Below are 25,333 nucleotides of genomic sequence, written 5' to 3' on the forward strand. Positions count from 1 at the left end.
GGTGAAGAGGAAGCTCGTGCCCCTCGTATTTCGACAAACCAAATTCTAATACAGTTATATTTTAAAAAATAGCAGCATAGTATATTTCACAATTTTTAAAACTCAGGAACAGTTAAAAGAAATTTCTAGCAAGCGCATAGCACCGTAGTGCTGTAGCAAGACCTCTCTGGGCTTGACAATTAATAAATAAGATTGCTTGACAGTTAATAAATACATTAATGAAAATTATTTTAGTTAATTTACAGTCATTGTCAAAATGCTATAGGTCTTTGAAACCGAATTTACAGTTTTTACAATGTTGGCAATAAAAAAAAAATAGCATTTACAATGCAATAGGTCTTGCAACTGCGAGATTTTGAGCTATTGGCATTGTAAATGGCAATGCCTTTTATATTAAAAGGCATTGTCATTTACAATACCAATTGGTCAAACTTTGCCAAAAGCGAAACCTATTGTATTGCAGAGCAAGTTGTCCATTAAGAGGGCGCTGCGCTCACAATTAAAGTAAAAAATCAAAAAAGTTTTCGAAAAAAGAGAGAGCGAGACAGCTTGGTGTCCCTGAAGGGGGCGCAGCGCTCAACAGTAACGTTTTTAAATAAGAAAAAAAAGAAACAGAACGCGGTGTCCCTAAAGCAGGCATTGCGCTCTGCATTCAAGTTTATTTAAAAAAATAAAAAATAAAGGTAAAAGAAAGTGTGGTGTCCCTGAAGCGGACGCAGGTTTTTCTTAAAGGTAATTTTCTTTTTAAAAGTGTTAAGTTTTGCCTTTGTTTATTACATCCTCCAGAGAGAGATGAATTCTGTAAGTCTCGAGTGTTTTGAATCCATGTTGTACCTTTAGGAATGGATGCGTGAATTTAGTGACCCCTGACACACCATTGTGATAAATGTTGTGCTTCTACGGGTGGACGGAGGAAAGCATTGCCTCGAGACAGGTGACATTAGTGCATCTTGTGGTAGGTAATTAATGTCATATATTGTCTGCATAGATGGGTAGGCTAAGCTAGGCAGCGACAGTGCGAGGGTTCCAACATTCCCCCCAAAAAACGACATTTAGCCACTGCATGAGGCCTGTGCTGTGAAAAAAAAACGGCCTTTTGTGGTGTCTTTTGCTGTAATTCGATGCCACGGACAGAAGGAGCCCTAAGTCTGCCGCCTTACTTCTTCATAAGATGACCAAAACATAACATATTCTTCCAGATAATTGTAATAGTTAGCGGTCTAGTCGATGACCAGACCGCGGCACCGTATCCGCAGGCCAGGCGTGGCCTGCGGGGATCTAATAAAAGGGACCGCCCGCTCGGGGGCGAGGTCACTCCCAATAGTAGCAACGCGTGGGCCTCATTATCATTAGCGCTGCAGTGCCCGCACGCGCGATAGGCAACCATGGCCCAGGAAGTGCCCCACACCACTGGCGACGAGCTGGAGGATCGAGATCCCGCGCACCGGCCGTCGCGCACCTCACCGCGCGGCCAGACAAAGAAGACGGAGCGGTCGATCGGTGACGAAGAGGAACACGGTGAGTGCACTCTCACGCGCTCACCCCGTGCATGAAGCCAAGCCAGCAGCAAAGGGGAAAACACAATAAAACCACCGCGTTCAGACAGCCATGCACAAGGCCCCAGCAGCATGAGGAACACACAGGAGAACTCCACACGAGGTCAGCCAAGCATTAGAGGGGAAAAAAAAGAACAGAAAGGAAGGACAAACACACAGTTCTAATAAGGACAATTTCAAATCAGCCCGTGCGGAAGGCCTCTGCATAGTGGGTGATTTCACAAGGGAGTTGCTGATAGGCACGTATGCCCACAAGCCACACCCTGTGGAGCTACTGCCGCGCCCACTGCAAAAGGCCCACATCGCCACGCGCCTACACAGCATGAAGACGGGCCCTCCGCCCTGTGCCACCACCTCTGCTGAAGCCATCAGGCAAGTGAGGAGTAAGTCATTTGCCACAACATACCTAGTCATTTCTGACACCAAGCGCTATGGGGGACAACGACCAAGCGGCAGCACCAGGCCAAGTGGCGGCACCGGCCCGCGTACCGTTCCAGCATGCGGCATCAGGGGTCCTACCCCCGTTCAGTGAACTGGAGGCCCCGCAACAGCCTCTTCCCGATGGAAAATCTGGATAGAGTGCCTCAATAACTATTTAATCGTAACCCGGGAGGCAGATGAGGCAATAAAAAGATCCCTGCTACTGCACTACGCGGGAGACGAAATCTTCAAACTATTCAAGCACTTGCCCAACACAGGAGCTGTGGCTGACTATAATGCGGCGGTAGCCACGATGGACGCCCATTTCGACCCGCAGTTGAACCCAGATTTTGAACGATTCAAATTACGCCAAGCACGACAGAGAGAGGGAGAGTCAATGGACGCATTCTATGCACGACTTCATGAACTCGCCAGCACGTGCACGGAAGATGACCAACCGAAAGAGATCCGTGCACAACTGATCCAGGGGTGTCGGGATAAGACGCTGAGGGGGCTCATCCTGCGCCAACCGAAGATCGCGCTTGAAGACATGCTGATACTGGCGAGATCACACGACCTGTCGGCAGCCAGGGCAAACGAGATGGACCAATCGCTAATCAAGCCCCAAGGACGGTCCGACAATATCCATACGGAGCGTGCAGACGCCATCCGAGCCAAGCAAAAAGGGGACTCGTTCAGGAGACAGAAGCCGGAAACGTCCAAGCCAAGGTGCGGATACTGTGGACATGAACTACATGTCACAAAAGACTGCCCCACGCAAGGAAAGACGTGCACCAACTGTGGAATACCCAACCACTTCGCCACCGTGCGCAGGAGGCGCGCCAGAGGTCATGACTTCCGGAACCAAAGACCCCAAACACGGGCAGTGCGACAACTGTCAGTGACAGAATTGACGCCACCGGAAGACACGCAAAGAAAGGGCAGGAGATACCAAGAACCGAGTGAAGACTCTTCAGACGACAATGACGGAGAGGAATACCTGATCTCGTTTGCGTGGGAACTCAAGCAACGCCGCAGACCTCAGCCAACGTGCATGATTCAAGTGGCAGGGACAGAAATAAAGGCAGTCATTGACACTGGAGCAAGAGTTAACGTTTTGGGCCTCCAGCAGTATTGTCGCCTACGGCCATGCCCTCCAGTGACGCCATCCAAGACCAGAATCTACGCCTACGGGGCGGACACTCCTCTCCCGTTAAAAGGGAAGATTGTAGTTCCCATCAAGGCAGACAACCTCGAAGTAACAACAACAATCCACGTCATCGACAGGGAAGCGGACACTTTACTGAATTGTTCCAGGGGCTCAGATGCATCAGATGTGACCCTGTCAAATTACACATCGACACAACAGTTGCCCCAGTCGCGCTGCGGTATAGAACGGTCCCATTCCACCTGCGGCCGCTAGTAGAAACAGAGTTAGAGTCTCTGGAAAAACAAGGCGTCATTGAAAAAGTGTCAGGACCGACGCCCTGGGTGTCCCCGATGGTTATCGCGGAAAAGCCAAAGCAGCCAGGAGCCATACGCCTCTGTATCGATATGAGGCTGCCGAACAAAGCTATACGAAGGGAACGTCACATCACACCAACGATGGATGACATCATCGTGGATGTGAATGGGTCCAAACAGTTCTCAAAAATTGACTTGAACGCAGGATACCACCAGCTTCCATTATCAAAAGAAAGCCATTACATCACCACCTTCAGCACCCATCTGGTGTTGCGAAGATACAAAAGGCTCAACTTCGGAATATCTTCGGCGGCAGAAGTATTCCAAAACACAATACGAGAAATGCTATCAGGCTTACCTGGAGTGCTAAACGTCAGCGACGATATTTTAATCAAATCTGCGACGGCCGCGGATCACTACAAACACCTCGGTAACACGCTGAAACGCCTCAGTGAACATGGAGCCACCCTGCACAAGGACAAATGCCAGTTCTTTCAGCCGTCCCTGGAGTTTCTTGGGTACGTGTTCAACCAAGAAGGCATCCAAGTGGACCAGAGGAAATCGCAGGCCATCAAAGACGCGCCCGCGTCGACAACACCGACGGATGTGCGTAGCTTTTTAGGCATGGCTACGTACTGCGGGAGATTCATCCCAGGACTAGCCACCCAAGCGGAACCCCTGTGGGCCCTCACAAGAGCAGATGCAAAGTGGCAATGGGGACCGAAAGAAGAGGAGGCATTTCAAGGATTAAAGGATGCCCTTCTGGGAGAAGCCACGTTGGCATACTTGGATCCAGCTAAAAGAACGGAAGTGCTCGTCGATGCAAGCCCAGTAGGGCTCGGCGCGGTACTGGCCCATGAACACGAACCTGGCCGCTGGACAGCCCTGTCATTCTCCATAAAATCCCTAACACTCACAGAGACTAGATACGCCCAAGTCGAGCGAGAAGCATTGGCCATCAAGTGGGCTTGCAACCACTTCCATCTATACCTAAAAGGACAACCGCTCACAATGGTCACCGACCACCAGCCCCTCGTTCCGCTCTTCAAAGGGACGGCACCCCACACCCCTCCACGTATTGAGAGTTGGGCGGTCCAGCTACAGCCATACGAAATGGAAGTGATGTACCAGCCGGGAGCCAAAAAACCCTGCAGACTTTTTGTCCAGGCACCCCGTCCCGGTCGAGGCACAGGACGACACCGAATACGCGGAACACTATGTTCACTTGGTATCTACTGCGGCCTGTCCCCAGAACATGACCCTGGAGGACGTCAAAGAAGCGCCCGCCACTGATGCGGTATATACCAGGACCCTGTAAGCAGTCCAAGAAGATTCGTGGACAAACTACCTGCGGCAAGCCAACTCTTGGAGCCAAGAAGAGCATGAACACCTGACGAAGATGTGGCAGATACGGAACGAACTGAGCGCCACAAGTGACGGGATCCTGCTAAGAGGGCCCAGGCTACTGATACCGCAAGCCCTGAAACACAGAGCGACTCAATTGGCCCACGGAGGGCATCAAGGAGTAACCAAAATGAAGGCACGAATGAGGGAGAAGGTTTGGTTCCCAGAGCTAGACAAAATGGTGGAAGAATATGTCCGGCGCTGTCCGTCGTGCCAAGTGACCAGTGGCCCGGAAAGACCAGTTCTGGTGATCACCGAAGACGCGTGCACCGTCCCTTGGTCCAGAGTGAGCATAGACTTTGGGAGTTTCCCTGGAGGGAAGCACACGCTAGTACTCATAGACGCCTTCTCGAAATACCCCATAGTAGAGCCAGTTGCATCCACGGCATTCAACCACGTGGGACCCATCCTGGAAAAAGTGTTTGCTATGTTCGGGTTCCCCCACGAGATACGCAGCGACAATGAACCACCATTTCAAGGTGCCGAGTTTGCCACTTTTCTAAGACAGAGAGGAATACACCACCGACGAGTAACCCCTCAGTGGCCACAAGCCAATGGCGACATTGAACGCTTTATGCGCATGCTAGACAAGATGTTTCGCATAGCAGGAGTTGAACAAGTGGACCCGGAAAAAAGGCTCCATGAATTCTTGTAGTTATACCGGAGCACACCCTACTGCACCACCCAGAGGAGCCCGTGGGCACTGATGCTCCATGGCCCAAGAAGAGATCTACTTCCCACATGCCCGTGGGGGTCACCATCCCCCTTTTGAGGCCGAGAACGCGCAAGACCGGAGAGTCCGCCGGAACCAACAAGTAAGCCTCCGTCGCCTGGCCACACCAAGAACACTCTGCACGGGGGCTACCGTCCTTCTGCAAGACCGTCTCCCTGGAGGGAAGTTCAAAACGAACTACGAACCGAGGACCTGGACAGTTACCGCAAACCGTGGGACCATGGTAACCGCTCAAAGAGGAGAGGAGAGGAGGTGTCCCGGAATGTTTCATGGTTCAAAGAAGTCCCAACAGAACACCCTGGGAGGCCCGCTGATAAACAACCAGACGGTACAAATACCCAAGCACCAGAGACCACAGAGACCAGCACTGTGACGCCGTCCGGTTCAGCGCCAGAGAGCGGGACTCCCAACAGCCCGCGGCTGCAGGGCTGCCCACAAAGGTACAGCCTGAGACCGAACCCTCGTCCGAGTCAGCGCCTGAAGGACTTTGCCTGCTGAGGACATCCGGCCACCGCAAGTGGAGTCCACCAAGTACCAACACCTATGTGTTTGAACTGTCTGAACAGTTTAAGTTGTTTTGTTTCATTGACCAAGTTGGATAGGGATGTAATAGTTAGCGGTCTAGTCGATGACCAGACCGCGGCACTGCATCCGCAGGCCAGGCGTGGCCTGTGGGGATCTAATAAAAGGGACCGCCCGCTCGCGGGCGAGGTCATTCCCAATACTAGCAATGCGTGGGCCTCATTATTATTAGCGCGATAGGCAACCAGGGCCCAGGAAGCGCCCCACAACAATAATGACAGGTGTATTAAGTGCCCCCTGAGATGGACGTGCAGACTGATGCCCCGTGTTATACCCCAGGCGGCAGGGGCAGTCCTTTCTAGGGCCCCTAACGGTTGTCAGTTACAAACAGTCATTCAAAGCCTAGTGCTGAACACAGAGGGGGCTATTTTGAGTCAATAAGGAACAGATCCCTAAATCTGACCCAATGTGTGTTCAGAACCGCAGGTGAAACACGAACAAGACATTTTACGAGGGGTGTGTCATGTGTTGTATGTTCCAATATTAGACAAGCAACTTGATCAGTAAATGTATTTTATAAAGTTTTATCATTTAAGGTACTGCAATAATTTTTGCTTTTGTGTATTACACTCATAAATAAAACATAAGAATCAAGATACCCCATTTCAAAGTTGGTGAGGCCCCCTGAGATTATGGTCACCTCTTTTATAATCGTAAACACTGAAATCCTTATGCCTGGTGCCCCCAGTCTCTTCCAGGCTCCTCAGGGCTCAACTGCACACCTCAAGATATCCAGAATTAATAATAATAATACAACTTAGAGTATAACACCAATAAAAGCGGATGCCTTTCGGTTCACGGTTGTAATACAACAAACGTGCAGTCACAGTCCAGAACATTCAAGTGCAAAGCGCTTCAACACCGCGTCAGGAGAAGTAGGCGCTATAGAATGCAAAAATAATACAAATGCAATATGCGAAGGAATCTGACGTGTTGAGGGGAGGATTGGAAAGTGGTACAATATTTAGTAATTATTGTATAGTGCTTGATGTCACAGCCAATGTGCGTTGGTGCTTCAGATAACGTATTTTACTACTACTCATCACTATGTTTCTCAGACTGTGTAGGAGCAGACTAAGGTCACACAATAATTACTGCAACAGGTGCATTAACCCACACAACTGTTGAGAGGCTTTTTTGTAAACTTATGGTGCCAGGCAAAAACGGGAATGCGCGGACGGCACACTTCAGGTACCTGAGACAGCAGTTTACAATGGGGTGGAATGCAAAAAACTGCATTGCTGAGGCACAATAGACAGAAAGCACACAAGTAATTTGGTATTTCGACAAGAGTTTTGCCCAAAGGGATCAATGCAAAATTACATTAGCACTGATCAGCAAGCGCCAAAACACAGACTCGCTCTTCCAAGTCCACGCTGCACATATTGCACTGTGCATTTAACTTCCAAGATAAGCTCTCACGTGGTATGTTATGATGGGGAAGCATCATTTACATTGCAGTGTTTACACCGCAATACCTTTACAACGCGGGTATTACAACGCAAGCCATTACAATGACTTGTGCTGGATGGCGCTCTAACTTAAGCAATAGTATGATTTACTATTCCAACACCTTCCCTACGGTACGTAGACTGGAGTTGGAATAGTAAATCATACTGTTCCTAAATCCAGCACCCTCCAGCGCAAGTCATTGTAACGACTTGCGTTGTAATGCCTGTGTTGTAAAGGCATAGCAGTGTAAACACCGCGATGTAACGTCATATATTCGTTATGACGTGTTAAACGGAGCTCTGGTGAGTGAATGTTGTGAGGGGCAATACATGGTATGGGCTGGGATAGACAAGGTTACTGTGTGACTGGCTAGTTTTATTCCACAAGAAGCAGAGATTTTCCAGGGGGATCATTTACACCCGTTAGTTATTTTCCTATAATCTACTTCATGGCCACTGTGTCTTTCCGTCTGCCCTGCCGCCACTCCCTTCTGCCTCGCCACCATTTCTGTCGTCTGTTACCCCCTCCGCCTTTATATCGCCCCCTCTCTGACTACCCAGGATGGTGTAGCATAGATGGATTTGAGCCACACAATTCCCACATACACACATTCATACATCCCTGTGAATTATGAATTTCACACAACGGGAGGCTTTATGTTTAATTATTTCCTTTGCCTCATATAATCACCTTCTAAACATAACAATGTATTTATGTAGTGCAAGCATCAAAAACTCAGCTGCAGCAGTGCCCTTTGTGAAGCAGCACCCTCTACGAGAATGGTAAAGGAAACCCGAACATTGCACTGGCAATCAGGGCAAATACTGTTTCTACATACAACCCCGCCTACCAAGTATCACAACTAACATGTTTCTATCCTTACACTTCAGACAACCACACTATACAGCACTACCAATGAAAAATAAGGGCAGAGGAGTGGGTGAAGCTTCTCTTCATACTGAACTACCACAGCTCTTCACAGAGCAGCGCTTGAGCTCTGGCTCACGCTCGACTTAAAAACATGCTGCGGGAGAGGTAACCACATCCCTTCAGTGCTGCAATTTTTAAATGCAGAGAACAGCGTGACTTTGTAAATAAATCACCAATGTTGGGCGGTTTATTAAAGGTTATTTGCGGTGGTTACGGTACTTCTAAATCTTGTACCAGAAAGTGCCAATGTTTCTAAATAATTTCCTTCAATTGCCAGTGTTTTGTGGAACATTTCTATACACATATTGCCCAAGTCCTGGAAAAAGAAGTGGGGGGGACCCACCAAGTTAGACAGAATGGGTGTGACATCACCGTGTGTGATTTCACGGAGCATGACATCCCATGTGGCATCACAGGAAGTGGCATCCCAACCTCTGACCTCACAGAAAGTGACATCAGATCTTAAAACCTCACATATGTTTAGCAAGTCTATCATGAATACATTTGAGTGCATTACAATATTCAACAAATTAGATTTAGCACTGGGGTTGTGTCAAAATATAGACACAATCCCGATGCAAAATCTGGGCCGAAACGTATACATTTTTTTTTTAAACCTTGACACAAAGATATTGACAACAGGGAGAAACGTTCTGCTTGTTTGGTTGCAATGTATGTATTTTAAAATATCTTATGGGGTTAAGGCATCTGCTGTGAAGATCTTTGTGTGCCAGCTAAATCTCAGTGAATAATAATAATCGTAAAAAAACTCTGAAGGATAACGTATTTGCTGGAGAGATCTGTGTTTTGCCTAGTCGTAGTTTTGAATCAAAGTAGCATAGAGGGTTAATATGTCTCATGCAAAGCACATTATGTAACACGCAGATGACATATTTTTATTTCATGTAAATGGGCAAGTGGGCTAATATTTTTAAGACAGATCATTTTGTAGTTTGCAGTTCATAAATTGTAATCCTTCTAATATAGCACAGTGAGGTACAAAGTACATGTGGCTCCTACATCTTGTAACCCTCACTGTCTTATGTAACACATCCTTTATATTGATGTACACTCATATGATTTATTGTCAATGTATAATCTGTACGTGTGATATAAAGCACTTTGACACTCTGCATTGGGATAAGTAGTGCTAAAGCACTATAATAGAAATAACACTAAATAGTGGTATTTAAATTATTTGTGTAAATACTGGGCGACCAACACATCTGACATTCTTACAGTGTATTCATATCTGTTATATACAGGGACTGAACAAGTTAAAAGCATTTCTCTCTTAGGTACCTGTGAAGTGATAAGATGTGAGCTTTACGGTACAAAGAGGCAGTAGGAAACAGCTTTGCGGGCCCCAGCAGGGCCCCTATGGGTGCAAGGCACTCGGTGCCTGCCTCGGGGTGCCGGGATGAACTGCATTTTGCTATGAGATCATGCATTCCATTCGGAATGCATGCTCCCATAGCAAAGTATAGGATTGCGACCAAACAGGGTTCGGTCGCATCCTTATTCCTGGAATGGAACCGATGACTGGAGGTCGTTTGATTCCAGTTCCAGAGTGATGACGGACGGATTTGGGTCCTTCTGGCATTGTAAAAGCATGCTCCTGTAGTGCCACGTCCTGTACTTATAAACGTTTTTGTGAATAATTACAAAACTCCATTGACTTGGATTCCCTACAGTCCTTTCAATCTAACATACATTAAATCTCTTTACAAGTCTTTAAAGAGCGTTGTCCTCTTTTATTCAAATGCGTATATAAATTAAAATTACCAGTAGCACTGTGTGGGTGATTATAAAAATCCTTAATTCTACGTTTTTAATAACATATGCTTGAAAAACTAACCTATGTGCATGCATTCCATTGTATTGTTTCCATTTGATTGTGTACCTAAGTAGTGACTGCATGAATTATATGGCATTTGCTACAAGTATTAATGAAATCGCAAGATCAATATTGAAATATACCACGACAACATATGTTTTTGGAGTATGTGCCTGTTTATGATGCACTACTTACATTTATAGTTTAATGTTTTCTATTGTGATATCTTTACAAATTTCGAACACTTTTAAAAATCTGTTATATTTTTAATCTTTGGAAATCGTTTTTCAAAGATTGTTTTATTCTTCTTTCCATACTAAAGTACACAGTTTAATACTTTTTTTTCCTAAACTTTATTTCACAATCTTTAAAAAAAAATCTAACTTTCATCAAGTCAGAACACTGCTAAGCCAGACCTATTTGCTTTGTCACCGCTTGTTCTAATTTACCCATCAAAGAGAATTGAGATATTGATGTCTTCTGTAAATGTACACAGCAATAAATTACTAATCGGTCACCAGGAACGCATCAACTCAATGCTTTGAATGTTAAAACATTTTTTCTTGTCTTGGCAGGTGTCGAAGTACCTGAAGTGCTCAATCAGATGTGCAGAAGAGTCTCCTTTTTAAACACGGATGACATACATAGGTATGGAATCAGACATCATACACTATGAATGTTCCAAACACTGTACATAGGACACACATTGATGGCAGAGCAAACAGGATGAACACGTTCTGCTGTCAGGGATCATAGTAAAATAAGTTCTATGTTAATGGAAGAATCTCAAACTAACCAAGAACAACTGTAGTGTGAAAGAGTGAAGTTTTTGGGAGCAGTATTGGATGCATTAAATGCCACCCTTGTTTTAGTGGAAAAACAAAGTGAGAGCCATACACTTTCTTGCTGAAAAGACAAAGGCTTCACCACTCCTCCCATGAAATGTGAAAAACATCCATTACTGCCAAAGTGAATAAATGGCACAACCATAGGTCCCTGGCCTTGCAGTTTATTGTTATATCAACAATTATTATTGAATCAACAGCTTAACACACATTTCAGTAAAACACCTTGATCACAACCATGTATGAACAGCAAAGACAGAGAAAATCCAGCTAAATCATGAACATAGAAAGAGTACAGGCTTGATGTTATAGAACTTTCACAACACTTCATAAGATCAATCTTATCGGGATTCATTACCCATTGATGCAGTACAATAGCTTATGTTTATTCTGTCATTAATCTGGTGTGTGTGTATGTATATATATATCTATATGTAGATATATATACACACACACACACACAGACACACACACACATTAGTAGAGAACATTTTCTTATTATTATATTATTTTTTAATCTCCCAACTCGAACATGGACATAGAAGCAATACTGTTTCATCATTACAGGGAATTGTATTTGTTTGTAAATCTACTCCATTGCAACTTATATTCATAATGTCATCTACGGAATATACCTCCACATAATAATTTTCATTAGATTTGTCTGATATTCCAAACCTGCAAAACAGTGTAGGCTTCACGATCATTATGGTTGTGGAAGTTCTATATAGCTATTTACATATGAATATATATATATATGTGTATATGCAGGATAAAAAAAGGGTTACTGGGATGTTATAGTTAGGCTCAGATTTCACACGCATAAAACCATAGAAATTCAGCAGTTATAGTTACCTGAGCTAACTATAACTTAAGCCCCCGCAATGCACATTTTACATCACTGATGACGTGGTCAGTGACATCACTGATGACATCACTGAGTTTTGTAGAGGTTTCTGAGACTTAAAGATATATACTAAGCTACTGCATAAGTTAAATGACTATTATTTCTGATACTATTTCTAGCATATGTCACCTGACTGGCTGTGTGCCTGTCTTCATCAGTGTGTGAGTGGATGTCTGACTGGCTGTATGGGTATGTGAGTGTCTAATGACAAAACCAATGGGTATCGTTGGCATATGATGTAGACAAAATACCAAAGGAGTCAATAACATTCATTAGAGGAGATAAATAGACATTGAAAAGGGTTGGACTCAATGCTGAGCTCCATGGAACCTGCTAAATCAGGGTTTTGTTCTTTAGAGGAGAACTCACCAAAAGATATAACATGCCTCCTGTTCTCAAGAAACAACTGTAGTCAGGCCACAGCCCAATGGCAGATGCCACCTTCACTGAATCATTGGAGAAGAACTGAGGCTCTGGCTGTGATGCACTCAGGCCCTGATACAGATGCCAGACTCTCTTCCTGCATCTGTTCACTGGAGTCTCCAGCTGTATTAGCCCTATAAGCTTCCAGCCAAATGGAACAAGAAACTCATTTGGCAAATCTTTTCTATCCTGATTCCCTGCAGATGTCATCCGCATCCTTAAACCAGCGTTGAAGTTCAGTATCATGACTTAAGATTCTATAGTGTTTCTCCTCTTGGTGTGTTCACTGCCCTCCACTTCAATCTGCAGTATCGCATCACGCTTCACATGGTGGCTCGAGTTTGCTCACGGCAGTGCCAGATATTGGTCTTATCTAGTAACCAACTTTCCCCCGAGCTAGGACAAGATAATGAAACTATATTCAAAAGGATGTTTATTTATCTAGGTATCCTTTAAAGTGGTAGGGATCATGAGGGAACCATGCAGCTATGATTGCAGGTAAATTGAAGTCTATAATAAATGAGAGTTCGACCTTAAACTTGTATAAAGATAATAAGGATACAATTCCATATGCAACTTCGAAGGAGGATTTCTGCCTTGGAAATTTGGGAACAGTAAACAATAGGATTAATAGGCTATTGACCAAAGACCTAGGCAATTGAGAATAATACATGTATGTATGGGAGTAAGGCAGCATAACATAAATGAAGGAATTGGGCAGGTTTAATAATCCAAAGAAATTTAAATATTGTTTATCGGGTGATAATTTGATTAGTGTTGATGTTTTGCTATCCTAAGCCGCCCAGCAATGCAAAAGGCACTTAGGGCCAGATTTAAGACCCTTTTTTGTGGCCCAGCGTGATCCTCCCGTTTGCGATCGCAAAAAGGTGTAATGGCATGTACAAATGCTATTTATGCGAGTCACTGACTCGAAAAATAGCATTTGCGACTCCCGCTATTAGGAAGGGGCGTCCCTTCCTGATAGCGAGTCATCATGCCATGTGCAATTGTTTTGTAACCGCAATTGCGGCCGCAAAACACTCACAGGGGGAAAATCACTCACAAATGGGGACTCCTTCCCCTTTGTGAGTATGTGAGAAAATATTTTTAAGAGCAGGCAGCGGCCTCGCCAAGCATATTGCATCCTCAAGACTGCTGCGCCACTGCGAGTGATCTCTGATCCCTGGCGGTTGCAGTGGTCCCAGGGCAGTCAGACCACCCTGGTCCTATTAGGCTGGTCAGAAGACTGCCACCACCGCGCCCCCACTAGTCTGGCCGTCCGTGGAACACCAGACTCAATGTAAGTCCTCTTAGGCAAATTGCACAGAATATTGTAATGATTGACCAGAATGCATTAGCCTATGATAAAAAAACAAATGAGCAATAAAGATTTTTTTTTTCCATTTTGATTATGCGGTCTCATTTCTGTGAAATAGAATTGAAATTTGCCTGTCAGACCTTTCTTTCTGAAAAATGACATCTTGCTGCTTTAAATGCTAATTCAAATAAACCGCCCTTTTATTAGGATTACCATAGAGGAGGAAGCAGATAAAAGCAAGTCCCCAACAGAGCTGCATGGACAGGAACCACTACGGAGGAGATTTGGCAGGAGCCGGTAGGTTTCCCTAAATGTTTATACATCAACAATGCATGATAATATCAAAAACATCAAACTAAAAAAACATCAACAGCAGTCATATCATAATATTTATTTTTTCTTAATGTAATACAGCTAAAAAATAATTCAAAAGACGTAGGCGCAACAAATATTCATGATTTTTAATTCACTTTTTAAGAGTCGGTTCACAGACACAAATGTGAACTTTAGTGTCTGTGGCTACTGGTCCTATGTCACAAACGTTGTACTTCAAATTTATAAAAAATTAAAGTATTGCTACATTAATGGCCATATTTGCAAAAGTGGCACATTTTCAGGCAGTTATGTATCCCTTAACGTAAAATATTTTATTTACTGTTCGCACTATACAGGCAATTTTTTAGGTAGGGCAACTCTCTGTGAGTGTATCAAAGATCCTGGTTACCTATTGCAATGTAAATTGAAAATTACAGGGATCTATATATCTATCGTTCTGGCATACTCTGCACCTGTGGGGATGTGTGCTAGGAATACAAACCTCTGGATTCCAGTGCCATGCCCTACACCTCCACCCTCAGAGAGACACCTGGTCACAAGAGTGGTTTGAAATGGAGCTCCACAATCTCCATTGAGGTAGGTGCATGGAGGTGGGGGTATGGAGAAAGACAACACAGCAGGCGGATTCTCAGCGATGAAGTACAAATGTCTCTGGTAGGTACATTTTGTCAAGCAAAAGGGCATCAATTTCACACTCGTCACCACAATCTATGTATGGCTGGATTATAGAGAAGATGCCAATAGGCACACACCATGCTCAAGCATATACTGTTATACAGCCCTGGAATTACTATGTCTCGTCAGAGGGATGCCAGTAACGAGCCAAGGAGTGCAGGGATCCCCTTTGCTACTTGGAGACTGAGCTGAATGTAGACAGGTGCATGAATGGTAAAGTAGCCGAGAAATGCTGAAACTGGAGAGCACCACAGGAGGACGCCAGCAAGTTTATACAACAGTTGAGCAGAGTCAATGAGTCTGTACCACAGTAGTATCTGCACATACATCCGGTAGTGGCCTGCGGAGGGTAGGAAGCAAGGAGAAAATGCCGAATACAATAAAGGTGCATGCAAAAAGAACAATGGAAAAATAACTACAAACTAGGAATCATACAGCTAAGAAGTTGCAGGACAACTGGCCACTACAACTGTTAATTCTTATATTCCTTCCATCAAGGCATTGCTCTGATTGTCTCTCTGTTTATCTGACTAGGAAGGCTCTCTTAATCTATCTGTGCAGAGGCTAGCAATGACCAGCAGCCTAAATTCTCCCATTCTCCTTCTTCCTGCCCTTTCTCCTACATGATTTCCCAGGGATCATGCTGTTCTCGGACCCCCTGTTCCCAGCAACCCCATTGGGTTTCTTGGAACTAGTCATTGTGTTTTCTTAAGAGGTATTTTCACAGCTATACAGAAGAAAGCATAGCTGGTAGACCTGAACAGTGCATGCCCACTTATGGACTTTAATTAAAGCAAATAGGAGTGTAGATAGGGTTAGATGACTCTAGTCAGGTGCATGTATATTTGTCCATCATACAAGCAAGTTTTAAATGTATTTTGTTATGTGCAGGGAGACAATGTTGAGACCTTGTGTGTGAAGCATTAGCTTTCTTCCCCAAACCCTTTATTAATCTAATGTCTTCATTCTGAATCATCTGCAGACAACTAATCTCAGTGACTAGAAGGCTGGTATAATGGCGAAGTCTGGCATTATTAGTGACCCAAATGGGTGCCTAATAAAGAGAGAGAATGGATATCAGTTTGACTATATGGTGGTAACAACTGCAGACTACTTTGCTGACTTGGGTGTTGAGAGAAGTGTCAACATCAATGGTGGCACCTAGGTTTTTCACCTTTGCGGAGATTGCCAAGGTTTGCCCTAGGATATCAGGGAATAGGAAGAGGGGGTAGGCTATGCCTACCTTTGGCCAAACATCATAAAATCTGATTTTCTGTTATTTCGTTTGATGACTTTTTGACTCATCAAGGCTTTAATTTAATCACGATAATCTGCAGATTTATGATAGTGGAGTTATTACTGACAAATGTGATAGAAATGAGGGTACCATCAGCCCATGAGTGAACACCAACCCATGGGCCCGATTCACAGAACAAACTTAAGACAAAATCCTAAACTTAGTACCATTTTGGTATTCACAGAATGCACTTACTACTTCTGGTATTCACAGAATGAACTTACTACTTTTGCGATTCACAGAATAAACTTACTACTTTTGCTATTCACAGAATGGATTTACGACTCCTAACTTTACGTCCGCACTCGGGCCGGAAATTCCGGCCCGGAGGCGGAGCTTCCGGCCCGGAGGCGGGGTTCCGGGCCGGAGGCGGAGCTTCCGGCCCGGAGATGGGGGATTCCGGAATCCCCCATCTCCGGGCCGGAAGCTCCGCCTCCGGCCCGGAACCCCGCCTCCGGGCCGGAAGCTCCGCCTCCGGGCCGGAATTTCCGGCCCGAGTGCGGACGTAAAGTTAGGAGTCGTAAATCCATTCTGTGAATAGCAAAAGTAGTAAGTTTATTCTGTGAATCGCAAAAGTAGTAAGTTCATTCTGTGAATACCAGAAGTAGTAAGTGCATTCTGTGAATACCAAAATGGTACTAAGTTTAGGATTTTGTCTTAAGTTTGTTCTGTGAATCGGGCCCTAAATGTTCTTGGAGAATAAATACATGTAACCTAATTTAAATATTAAAATTAAAATATTAAAATTTTGAATTAATTATACCAAGTTTATAACATTTGCATTTTTTTTAAATACAGCAAACCAATATTGAAGCAATTGAAAATTACATGAATAATATTAATAGTAACAAAAATAATAAGTAAGAAACATATATTACCAGAAACATATTTTACAACAAATTGATTTTAAATAAAGTACATAAAGTACAAAAAATACACACATTAGAAAAATAAATGTGTTAGAAAAACAACAATCAAAAATAAACAATAGTAGCAAAAATAAGTAATGTAACTCCAAATTAAGAAAAAATCGGAAAAGTATTACACCTTGCTCAGATTATGTTTACTGTTCCAATCCACTAGATGGACTAGCTCAATTCCAAGCAATGGATGAAGAACTGTTGTAAATTAAGTTTATGATTTATGTACTTTTTATTAATCCCTATTTGCTCATGAATATAATTTATCATGTTGCGTTGTGGTCCATATATATGTATGCACTTGCATATGCGTCTGTTTCTTTTTTTTTTTTCTTTTTAGTGTCTGTAGGGCCTCATAATGATCACGGCAAGACCGCCACCGACAGCCTGTCGGCAGCGGTCAAACCGCCATTGTAAGGCCATTGTCCATCAGCCAAATCACAATGGCGGCCAGTTCTGTGCCGGTCGGAAACTCTGACAACCACACATCCGACGGGCTCCTTAAGCCCGCCAGCGCGTCTGAGGCCTACCTATCCCCAAAATGGTGGCAGTGCCTACCTGGCACTGCCATAGAGATTATGATGCTCCCGCCCCGCCAGCCTTTCCATGGTGGTTCACCTGCCATGGAAAGGCTGGCGGGGATAGACATTGGGGGCCCGTAGCGGGCCCCCGTCATCCCGTTCCCTTGATTGTGGGTGTGGAGGGCACTTATGGTGCCCTCAATAGATCCCTTCACCAAGTGACAGGCTATGCATGGTGCCTGTCATGTAGTACAGGGATGTGTTACACATCCCCTTTTTCCATTGTGGCGGGTGCTGCATCCAGTGGCACCCGCCTCAAAGGAAACCCGGTGGCGGTCGCATTGTAATTTGTTCTGTAGGACCTTCACATTATGTTGGGTGGTCTCCATCTCCGTTAGGATGGCAGGCAGACGTGAGTTCCCCCCCCCCATCCTAATCAGGCCTTATATGTTGCTGAATTGGTCTTATGAAACCTTAATAAAAAGATCTTTAAATATACGATAATCGCACTCCAGAGCATCAAAAACTAAGGAACTTCAGAGAGGTTAGATTTAGTATTCCCACTCCAGTCTAAGCAGCAGTAGGGAAAGTGTTAGAATTCGGAGGGGTTAGATTTATTATTCCCACCCCAACTAAAACAACAGTAGAGAAGGTGTTGATTTCCGAGAAATCTAATTTATTATCCAATCTAAGCACCAGTATGGCAAGTGTTGGACTTTGCAGGTATTAGATTTATTATCCCAATTACAATCTAAGAAAAAGTAAGGAAAGTGATGAACTTAGGAGTGGTTACATTTACTGTTCCCACTCCAATCTAAACAAGAGTAGGGAGTGTATTGGACATGGGCATGGGAGTGGTTAGAGAAACTATTCCCAATCCAATCTAAGTAACAATAGCAAAGTGTTGGACTTCAGAGTGCTTACATATGCCGATCCCATTCACTGTCATTTTGAAAAAAACACATTTAAATACCTAACATTACATTTTTTTAAAACATTTAAAATGAATACATACTATATACATATTTTTTGTTTAAATGACCAACATTAAATAAATTAATATAAAAATGTAATAAATTCACTCCTTTCCCTTCTGCCCAATATAAAGCCACAAACATCAAAAACAATTAAAATATAATAAATACACCAATAATGCAAAGATGTTTATTAAATACATGTATTACTCAATTAATAACATATGAAAATAAAACAATAATTTGCATGCAAATAATTAATTACAAAATGTACATAATGATCTAATAATTGAATATTTAAATAACTTAACATTTATCGATAAAGCTGTTTAAATAACTTCCCATTCCTGTACAAATACTGCCCACTACTAAAATGTGAATTACTAATTAAACTATAGAAAAATTAAATCTTAATCAAATATCAAGAACCAAATGTAAATGAAATAACAATCAATTAACACATTTACATTATTTTATAACAAATTCAATATTTAAGTTACTGTAAAAAGAAAATTAACATTAAAAAACAAGAACGTATAATTTAATTCACTTTTTATCCTATTCACTTATGTACCCAAAAACCGCTTTCTAAATTAAAAACTACTAACTAAACAACTCAAAAATAAAATATACATTTTTAATAACAAATAAAAGTAAAATAAATAAAACAATGAATCAACTAAGCAAATTACATAATTATTAGCTGCACATTTCAATGAATTATGATTATAGCTGCACAGTCCTGCCGATTCTGATTCTCCTATAGTAAATCATATTACAAAGGGATTTAGACACACTTTAGATAATGTTTGTTGCTAAATTGTTATTTTACCCCTTTGTTATGATCTCATTACAAGGAATTACATTTTATGGTAAAAGTTTGCTCATTGAGACAAATCCTTGCAACATGTCGTACTAGACTGGGATACATGAATATTTAATTAAAGGCATTAGCGGACTAACATGATTATTATACATAGAACTTCTGTACTGTTGCTGTTTCTGAAATGTGATCATCAACCTTTAGCATTTACCTGTTTCATATAGTTTGTTAATGCACAGGACCATTAGTGCCATTTAGAATCCATTGTATTTTAAACGCATTTAATTTCAAAAGATGCTAAGGCATTATTTAACTCTTTCTGAAATATGTGACGTCTGGAATAGGATTGTTTTTTTTTTCTGCACCTTTGAAATGAACCCTTCTGGGAGCGAACAATTGATACATTTTTAATATTCATAAGCAACATGACCCAATACGTGGTAGCAATAATGATATTTTACACTTGTTTATTTATTGGATTGTTGTTTGACTGAGGTGTGAGCCCTGGTCAAGCAACAGCCACAATCCCTTGCAGGGTGAACCTCAAAAAGTCACTAAATTAACCTGTGCTTAACCCTGGGTAGCTTGGGACATAAAGTAGTCAGGCTTAGCTTAGAAGCATTGTATAAAGTATTTTGCAGCACACAATAAAGTCAACAGAACACAATAAAAATCGAAAACCAATTTAGTAAAATACAGTAAGTTCTAATAAATTATTTGACATCAAAATGACAAATATCCAGAACTGGAGTTATACATTTCTAAAGATGTTAGTACAAACTAGTGCCTAAAATATGAAAGTGCCAACCTTTGACATATAGTCTTGTGAGACTGGGTCAAAGTTGAAAAATGTGACTTACCGCGATGGAGTTCAGTTCGGACACACAAAGTAGATTGGGCATAGTCTGTACCTACATTCAGACTAAGAAGAAATTCTGAGAAAAAGTTACTCAGATGGTAAAGTTCTGCAGGGAAAGGCTGCAGGAGGAGGTGTACAAGGAAGGAGTGTCATTGTCAGATAGCCTTGGGTCGAAGCCGCAGTGAAGATTTCCTGTCCAGCAGGAGGAGGCAGAGGGCTGTAGCCGAAGACTGTTCCACAAAGTCAAATACCCCTCTGGTGAAGGACAACTGAAGAAGATTCACTGCTGGGGAGAAGAACATAGCAGAAGAAGCTGCGAAGTCAATCTGACTGGCAATGCACTTCGGGAGGATAGTCCTCAGAGCACTTTTGAGCCAAAATTTATCTAAGCACTCAGTTTTGGATTGTAGCTATTTGGGTACCGTTAGCACCACTTCCAAGGGTCCAGGACTAGAGGGGCACTATTTGAAGGCTCAGGACTCACTCTTGTTGGGTCCCGGTACGGGTTCAAGATGGAGGAAACCTTTTGTGTCTCCGTGGCTCTGAACAGGAAGCCAGCAAATTAGCCTTTGTGATTCACTCTGGAGGTCCTGGAACAGATAAAGTTCCAGTCCTTGTACCCAGGTAGAAGGCAGCATAAGAGTAGGGCAACAGGGTGGAAACCTAGCAGGGAAGCAGTCCTATAGAGCATCAGTTCAGTGTAATGAAAGGGGAGTTTAAAGCATGGAAACAGGGTTTTAATGCCAAGTCGAAATTGCAGTTTAAAACTACATTCAGGCTACAATACCAGACCTGAGACATGTTCCTTAAGTGTCTGGCACAATAAGTGCTGATGGCCCACTAGAAACATTTAGGCCATGATTAAGATGTTGGGACACCGTTGTTGTCTCGGGGTGACTGACCTCTGGTCGCCAGTCCCACCATAGCAATTACAGGTGACCGCACATGGTGCGGTCGCAAGCTCCCATTTCTCTAATGGAGCTTGTGCTTGCGGTCGGAAATCGATTGCAGCACAAGCTCCCATTGAAAAATGGGAGTTTCTGTTAATCCCTGCACCCCACCTCATGGTTCCTGCCACACAGTGCAGCGATTAACAGGGTGTCACCATAGGTACCCCACGGCCCCCAACCGGAGGCAACTGAGGGATGGTCTGAGATGATCTGAGACCTTCAGCTGACACGATCAGACATTGCTGCTGAACGCTATCTCTAACTCGGGGCAGACTGCGAGGGTCTGAAGCCAAGCATTGCGCTTTTTTACTCTGAAACTTGCTGCTAATAAATGCTTTTAAATTGTTGAGTGTTGGGAGACTTTTCATGTTAATATTTGAATTGTAGTTTTGCACAGTCCGCTTACCCGCACATTAAAAAATAACTACCTCACTCGCTTTTAGCGAGACTCCACTGCTCAGGCCAATCAACAGGCGCCATCATTGTTCGCGCTCTAGTGGTTGGGGGCTATATTAACGGGAAATGCAAGCGCGCCAGCCTACGATCTGAGACCTTCAGCTGACACGATCAGACATTGCTGCTGAACGCTATCTCTAACTCGGGGCAGACTGCGAGGGTCTGAAGCCAAGCATTGCGCTTTTTTACTCTGAAACTTGCTGCTAATAAATGCTTTTAAATTGTTGAGTGTTGGGAGACTTTTCATGTTAATATTTGAATTGTAGTTTTGCACAGTCCGCTTACCCGCACATTAAAAAATAACTACCTCACTCGCTTTTAGCGAGACTCCACTGCTCAGGCCAATCAACAGGCGCCATCATTGTTCGCGCTCTAGTGGTTGGGGGCTATATTAACGGGAAATGCAAGCGCGCAGCGCACGCGCGCAGCGGGCGCGCCGGTGGCGCGCCGGAGGCGCGCCAGAGGCAAGCCCGTCTGCGCCCGTCCGCGCCCGTCCGCGCCCCGGCCGCGCCAAGCGCCATAAACGCTGCCAGTTTAAACTCAGCTCGACTTTACTATTCAAGGGAGGCCCTGCTTAATATTGGTAATGGAAAGGTGGGGGTTCCACCGCAGGCTCTGACCTGCGGGTTGGTCAACAGCAGATCATTGATAAAACATCACCAGGAAATCTATGACCTGCTGGAGGACCGAGACCTGGACCTACTATTCATTACGGAAACCTGGATCACCCCGGACTCCTTGGTGGGGTTGGGATTTTCATGCCCAGCAGGCTATAAAATCCTTCAGAAACCACGCTTGTCGGGGAGAGGAGGAGGGGTAGGGATAATCTTCAAAGACAAATGGGACTGTGTCCCTTTGGCGATAAATGATATACCAGGGTATGAACTCTTGGGTTTCTCTTTACAGGAGCCCAAGGGGAAAATACTGTCAGGCATGGTCTGTTATAGGCCTCCGGGCCTGGACTGTCACCATCAGACCCTGTTGGATACCATTACCACTCTGGCTCTTTCACACTCCAGACTGCTTCTCCTTGGAGATTTCAATCTGTGGGACACAGGGAACTTAGGGAACCACCTGAAGGCTCTGAACCAAACTTGTGAGAACTGCGGTCTGCAGCAGCTTATTCATAAGCCGACTCACAAGGGAGGAAATACGCTTGACTTAGTTTTTGCCAAGCTATCCGATACAGAGGTACTTAGTATTGACCCGCTGAACTGGACTGATCACTTCTTGATCCAGTTCAGGATAACTCTACCGAGAAATAAGCGGACGGGCAGTAATCCAACCACCTATCGGTGGGGGAGAGACTGGGCGAAACTGTCTAAACTTAGCCCAGCCCCCCTACTTTCCTGTCAGACGAACCTCAAACCTGGGGAGACAGTCGAGGCAAGTTACACGAGATATAGTAACTCCATCAATAATGTCCTGGAAGAACATATCCCTAGAAAAAAGCTTAAGATTAGAAACACACCCTCGGCCCCCTGGTTTAATAAGGAGCTGAGAGTGCTACGTGCAGCCCGCCGGCAGTCCGAGAGGAGATGGCGCAGGGCCTACATAAAATCTGATGAAATCGCCTTAAAATCAATTCAAGTTAAATATAAGCAGGCGATTAAGGAAGCAAAGTCCCAATTTTATGCAAGTTCTATCCTACAGGCATCCAATGGCTCTAAGGCCCTCTTCAATATTGTAAGAGACCTTGGCAACCCTGGCTGCATGGCCAACAGTATCAAGCCTTTGCAAAACCTGTGTAATGAGGTCGCCACCTTTTTCACTGACAAGGTCACGAGAATTGTTGGAGGCCTTGATTGCAGTATACGGGATATGCCTCCCATCAGTGAGGCTGTCAGTAAGGATGTTTTTCTGAGCCACTTCTCACCGCCCACAGAGGAAAGTTTTAGCACTATAGCTCGGCAAATTTCATCTGGCTCGCCTCTTGACCCCCTTCCCCACAAGATCTGGAAGGAGTTTGGCCCTAAACTATTCCCTGGTCTGCGACAAATATGTTGCCAATCTTTGAACGAGGGAATAGTACCAGACTGCTGGAAACGGGCAATGGTCACTCCCCTGTTGAAAAAGCCCTCCCTGGACCCCACGCAGCCTGTCAGCTTTCGCCCCATATCTCTATTGCCGTTTCCAGTTAAAATTCTGGAAAAAGTGGTCAGCAAGTCCCTGTCGAACTATCTGGAAGAGAACCAGCTGCTGGACAGGGACCAGTTTGGATTTCGGCCGGGGCATGGAACAGAGACTGCATTGACAACAGTATTGGACAAACTTCGTATGCGAGCCGACAATGGAAAGTCTTCAGTATTGGTACTACTAGACATGTCGGTCGCATTCGACACGGTTAGTCACACTATACTGTTGTCAAGACTGGAAAGTTTAGGGGTCCAGGGACGTGCCCTAGAATGGATACGTTCCTACTTAGCGGACCGGCAACAGGCAGTTATGATGACACCCTTCATCTCTCCTTGGTCCCCGGTTCCTTTCGGTGTACCTCAGGGCTCGGAAGTCAGTCCGATCCTTTTTTAATGTATATCTGGGCCCACTGATCCCCCTCATTAAATCATTCGGGATCGAAGTGGTCAATTATGCGGACGATATTCAACTGCTCTTCTCTTTTGAAGGTGATGACGCGGTCCCCATGAGTTCTTTTCAAGAATGCATGGGGCAGGTGGCAGATTGGCTGAAAGCGAACTCCCTACAGCTGAATGCTGAGAAAACGGAGTTGCTGTTCTGTCATGCTGCTAGAATATCCAACCCTCTCCAGGGCGAGTTCAGGCTCCGTCCGGGGGATCCCCCCATAGGAGCAGCTAAAAAAGTTCGCAATCTAGGGGTTATGATGGATGAGAACCTCCAGATGCAAACCCAGGCCAACAAAACGATTAGTACCTGCGTGTCCCTGCTAAGAGCCCTCCGTCAAATTCTTCCACTCCTACCCAGTGAGGCAAGGCCTTTGGTGGTCCAGAGTGTAATTCTAAGTAGATTGGATTATTGTAACTCCTTGTATTTGGGTGCTCCCCAATATATTGTACAGAGGCTGCAACGAATCCAATCTTCGGCAGCCAAACTGGCACTGAACCGACAACGTGACTCTTCGGCGCAGCAGGCATTAAAGGATTTACATTGGCTGCCCATAAAAGACAGAATCAGCTTTAAATCTCTGGTTCTGGTCTATAAAGCTTTACACAATACAGGGCCGTTACCCTTGCGAGAGCGTTTCTCTTGGTATGAACCTAAAAGACTTCTTCGTTCATCCAATCAAGGACTAGTCTCCGTCGCCAAAACTAAACTAGCGAGAATGGGTGGCAGGGCCTTCAGCACGGCAGCCGCATGCCTCTGGAATAAGATCCCTCGAGAATTGAGATTGGCCGGATCCTTGTTGGGCTTCAGAAAGGGCCTCAAGACCTGGTTTTTCGCCAAGAACAGATAGCACCTTCTTCTGTCTAGCTGACTGAACACGTATTGTGTTTTTATCATCTTGTCTCCAAGCGCCAGGATACCCGTTGGGTGACAGCCGCGCTATATAAAAGCAATATACAATACAATACAATACAATATACAATGGTAGGGGCCCCCAAAGTCTCTTTCCAACAGGTTTTTCATGTTGGAATGCCTGACATGAAAAGCCTGTCGAAAAGTGACACCATAATC

At 44.2% G+C, this 25,333-nt stretch overlaps 1 protein-coding gene across 3 annotated transcripts in view; it reads left to right on the forward strand.

Moving 5' to 3' along the window:
* The window catches only part of LOC146860186 (dual oxidase 1-like), a 1,129,619-nt gene that overhangs the window by 1,014,278 nt on the left and 90,008 nt on the right, over nt 1-25,333 (forward strand). For all 3 annotated transcript variants that reach the window (XM_085644023.1, XM_085644022.1, XM_085644024.1), the window contains 2 exons: nt 10,954-11,026; nt 14,079-14,168. In XM_085644023.1, the coding sequence (XP_085500149.1) occupies nt 10,954-11,026; nt 14,079-14,168 (163 nt within the window). The remainder of the gene's footprint in view (nt 1-10,953; nt 11,027-14,078; nt 14,169-25,333) is intronic.

Source organism: Triturus cristatus, chromosome 3_1, assembly GCF_964204655.1.
Source record: "Triturus cristatus chromosome 3_1, aTriCri1.1, whole genome shotgun sequence".
Taxonomy (NCBI): Eukaryota; Metazoa; Chordata; class Amphibia; order Caudata; family Salamandridae; genus Triturus; species Triturus cristatus.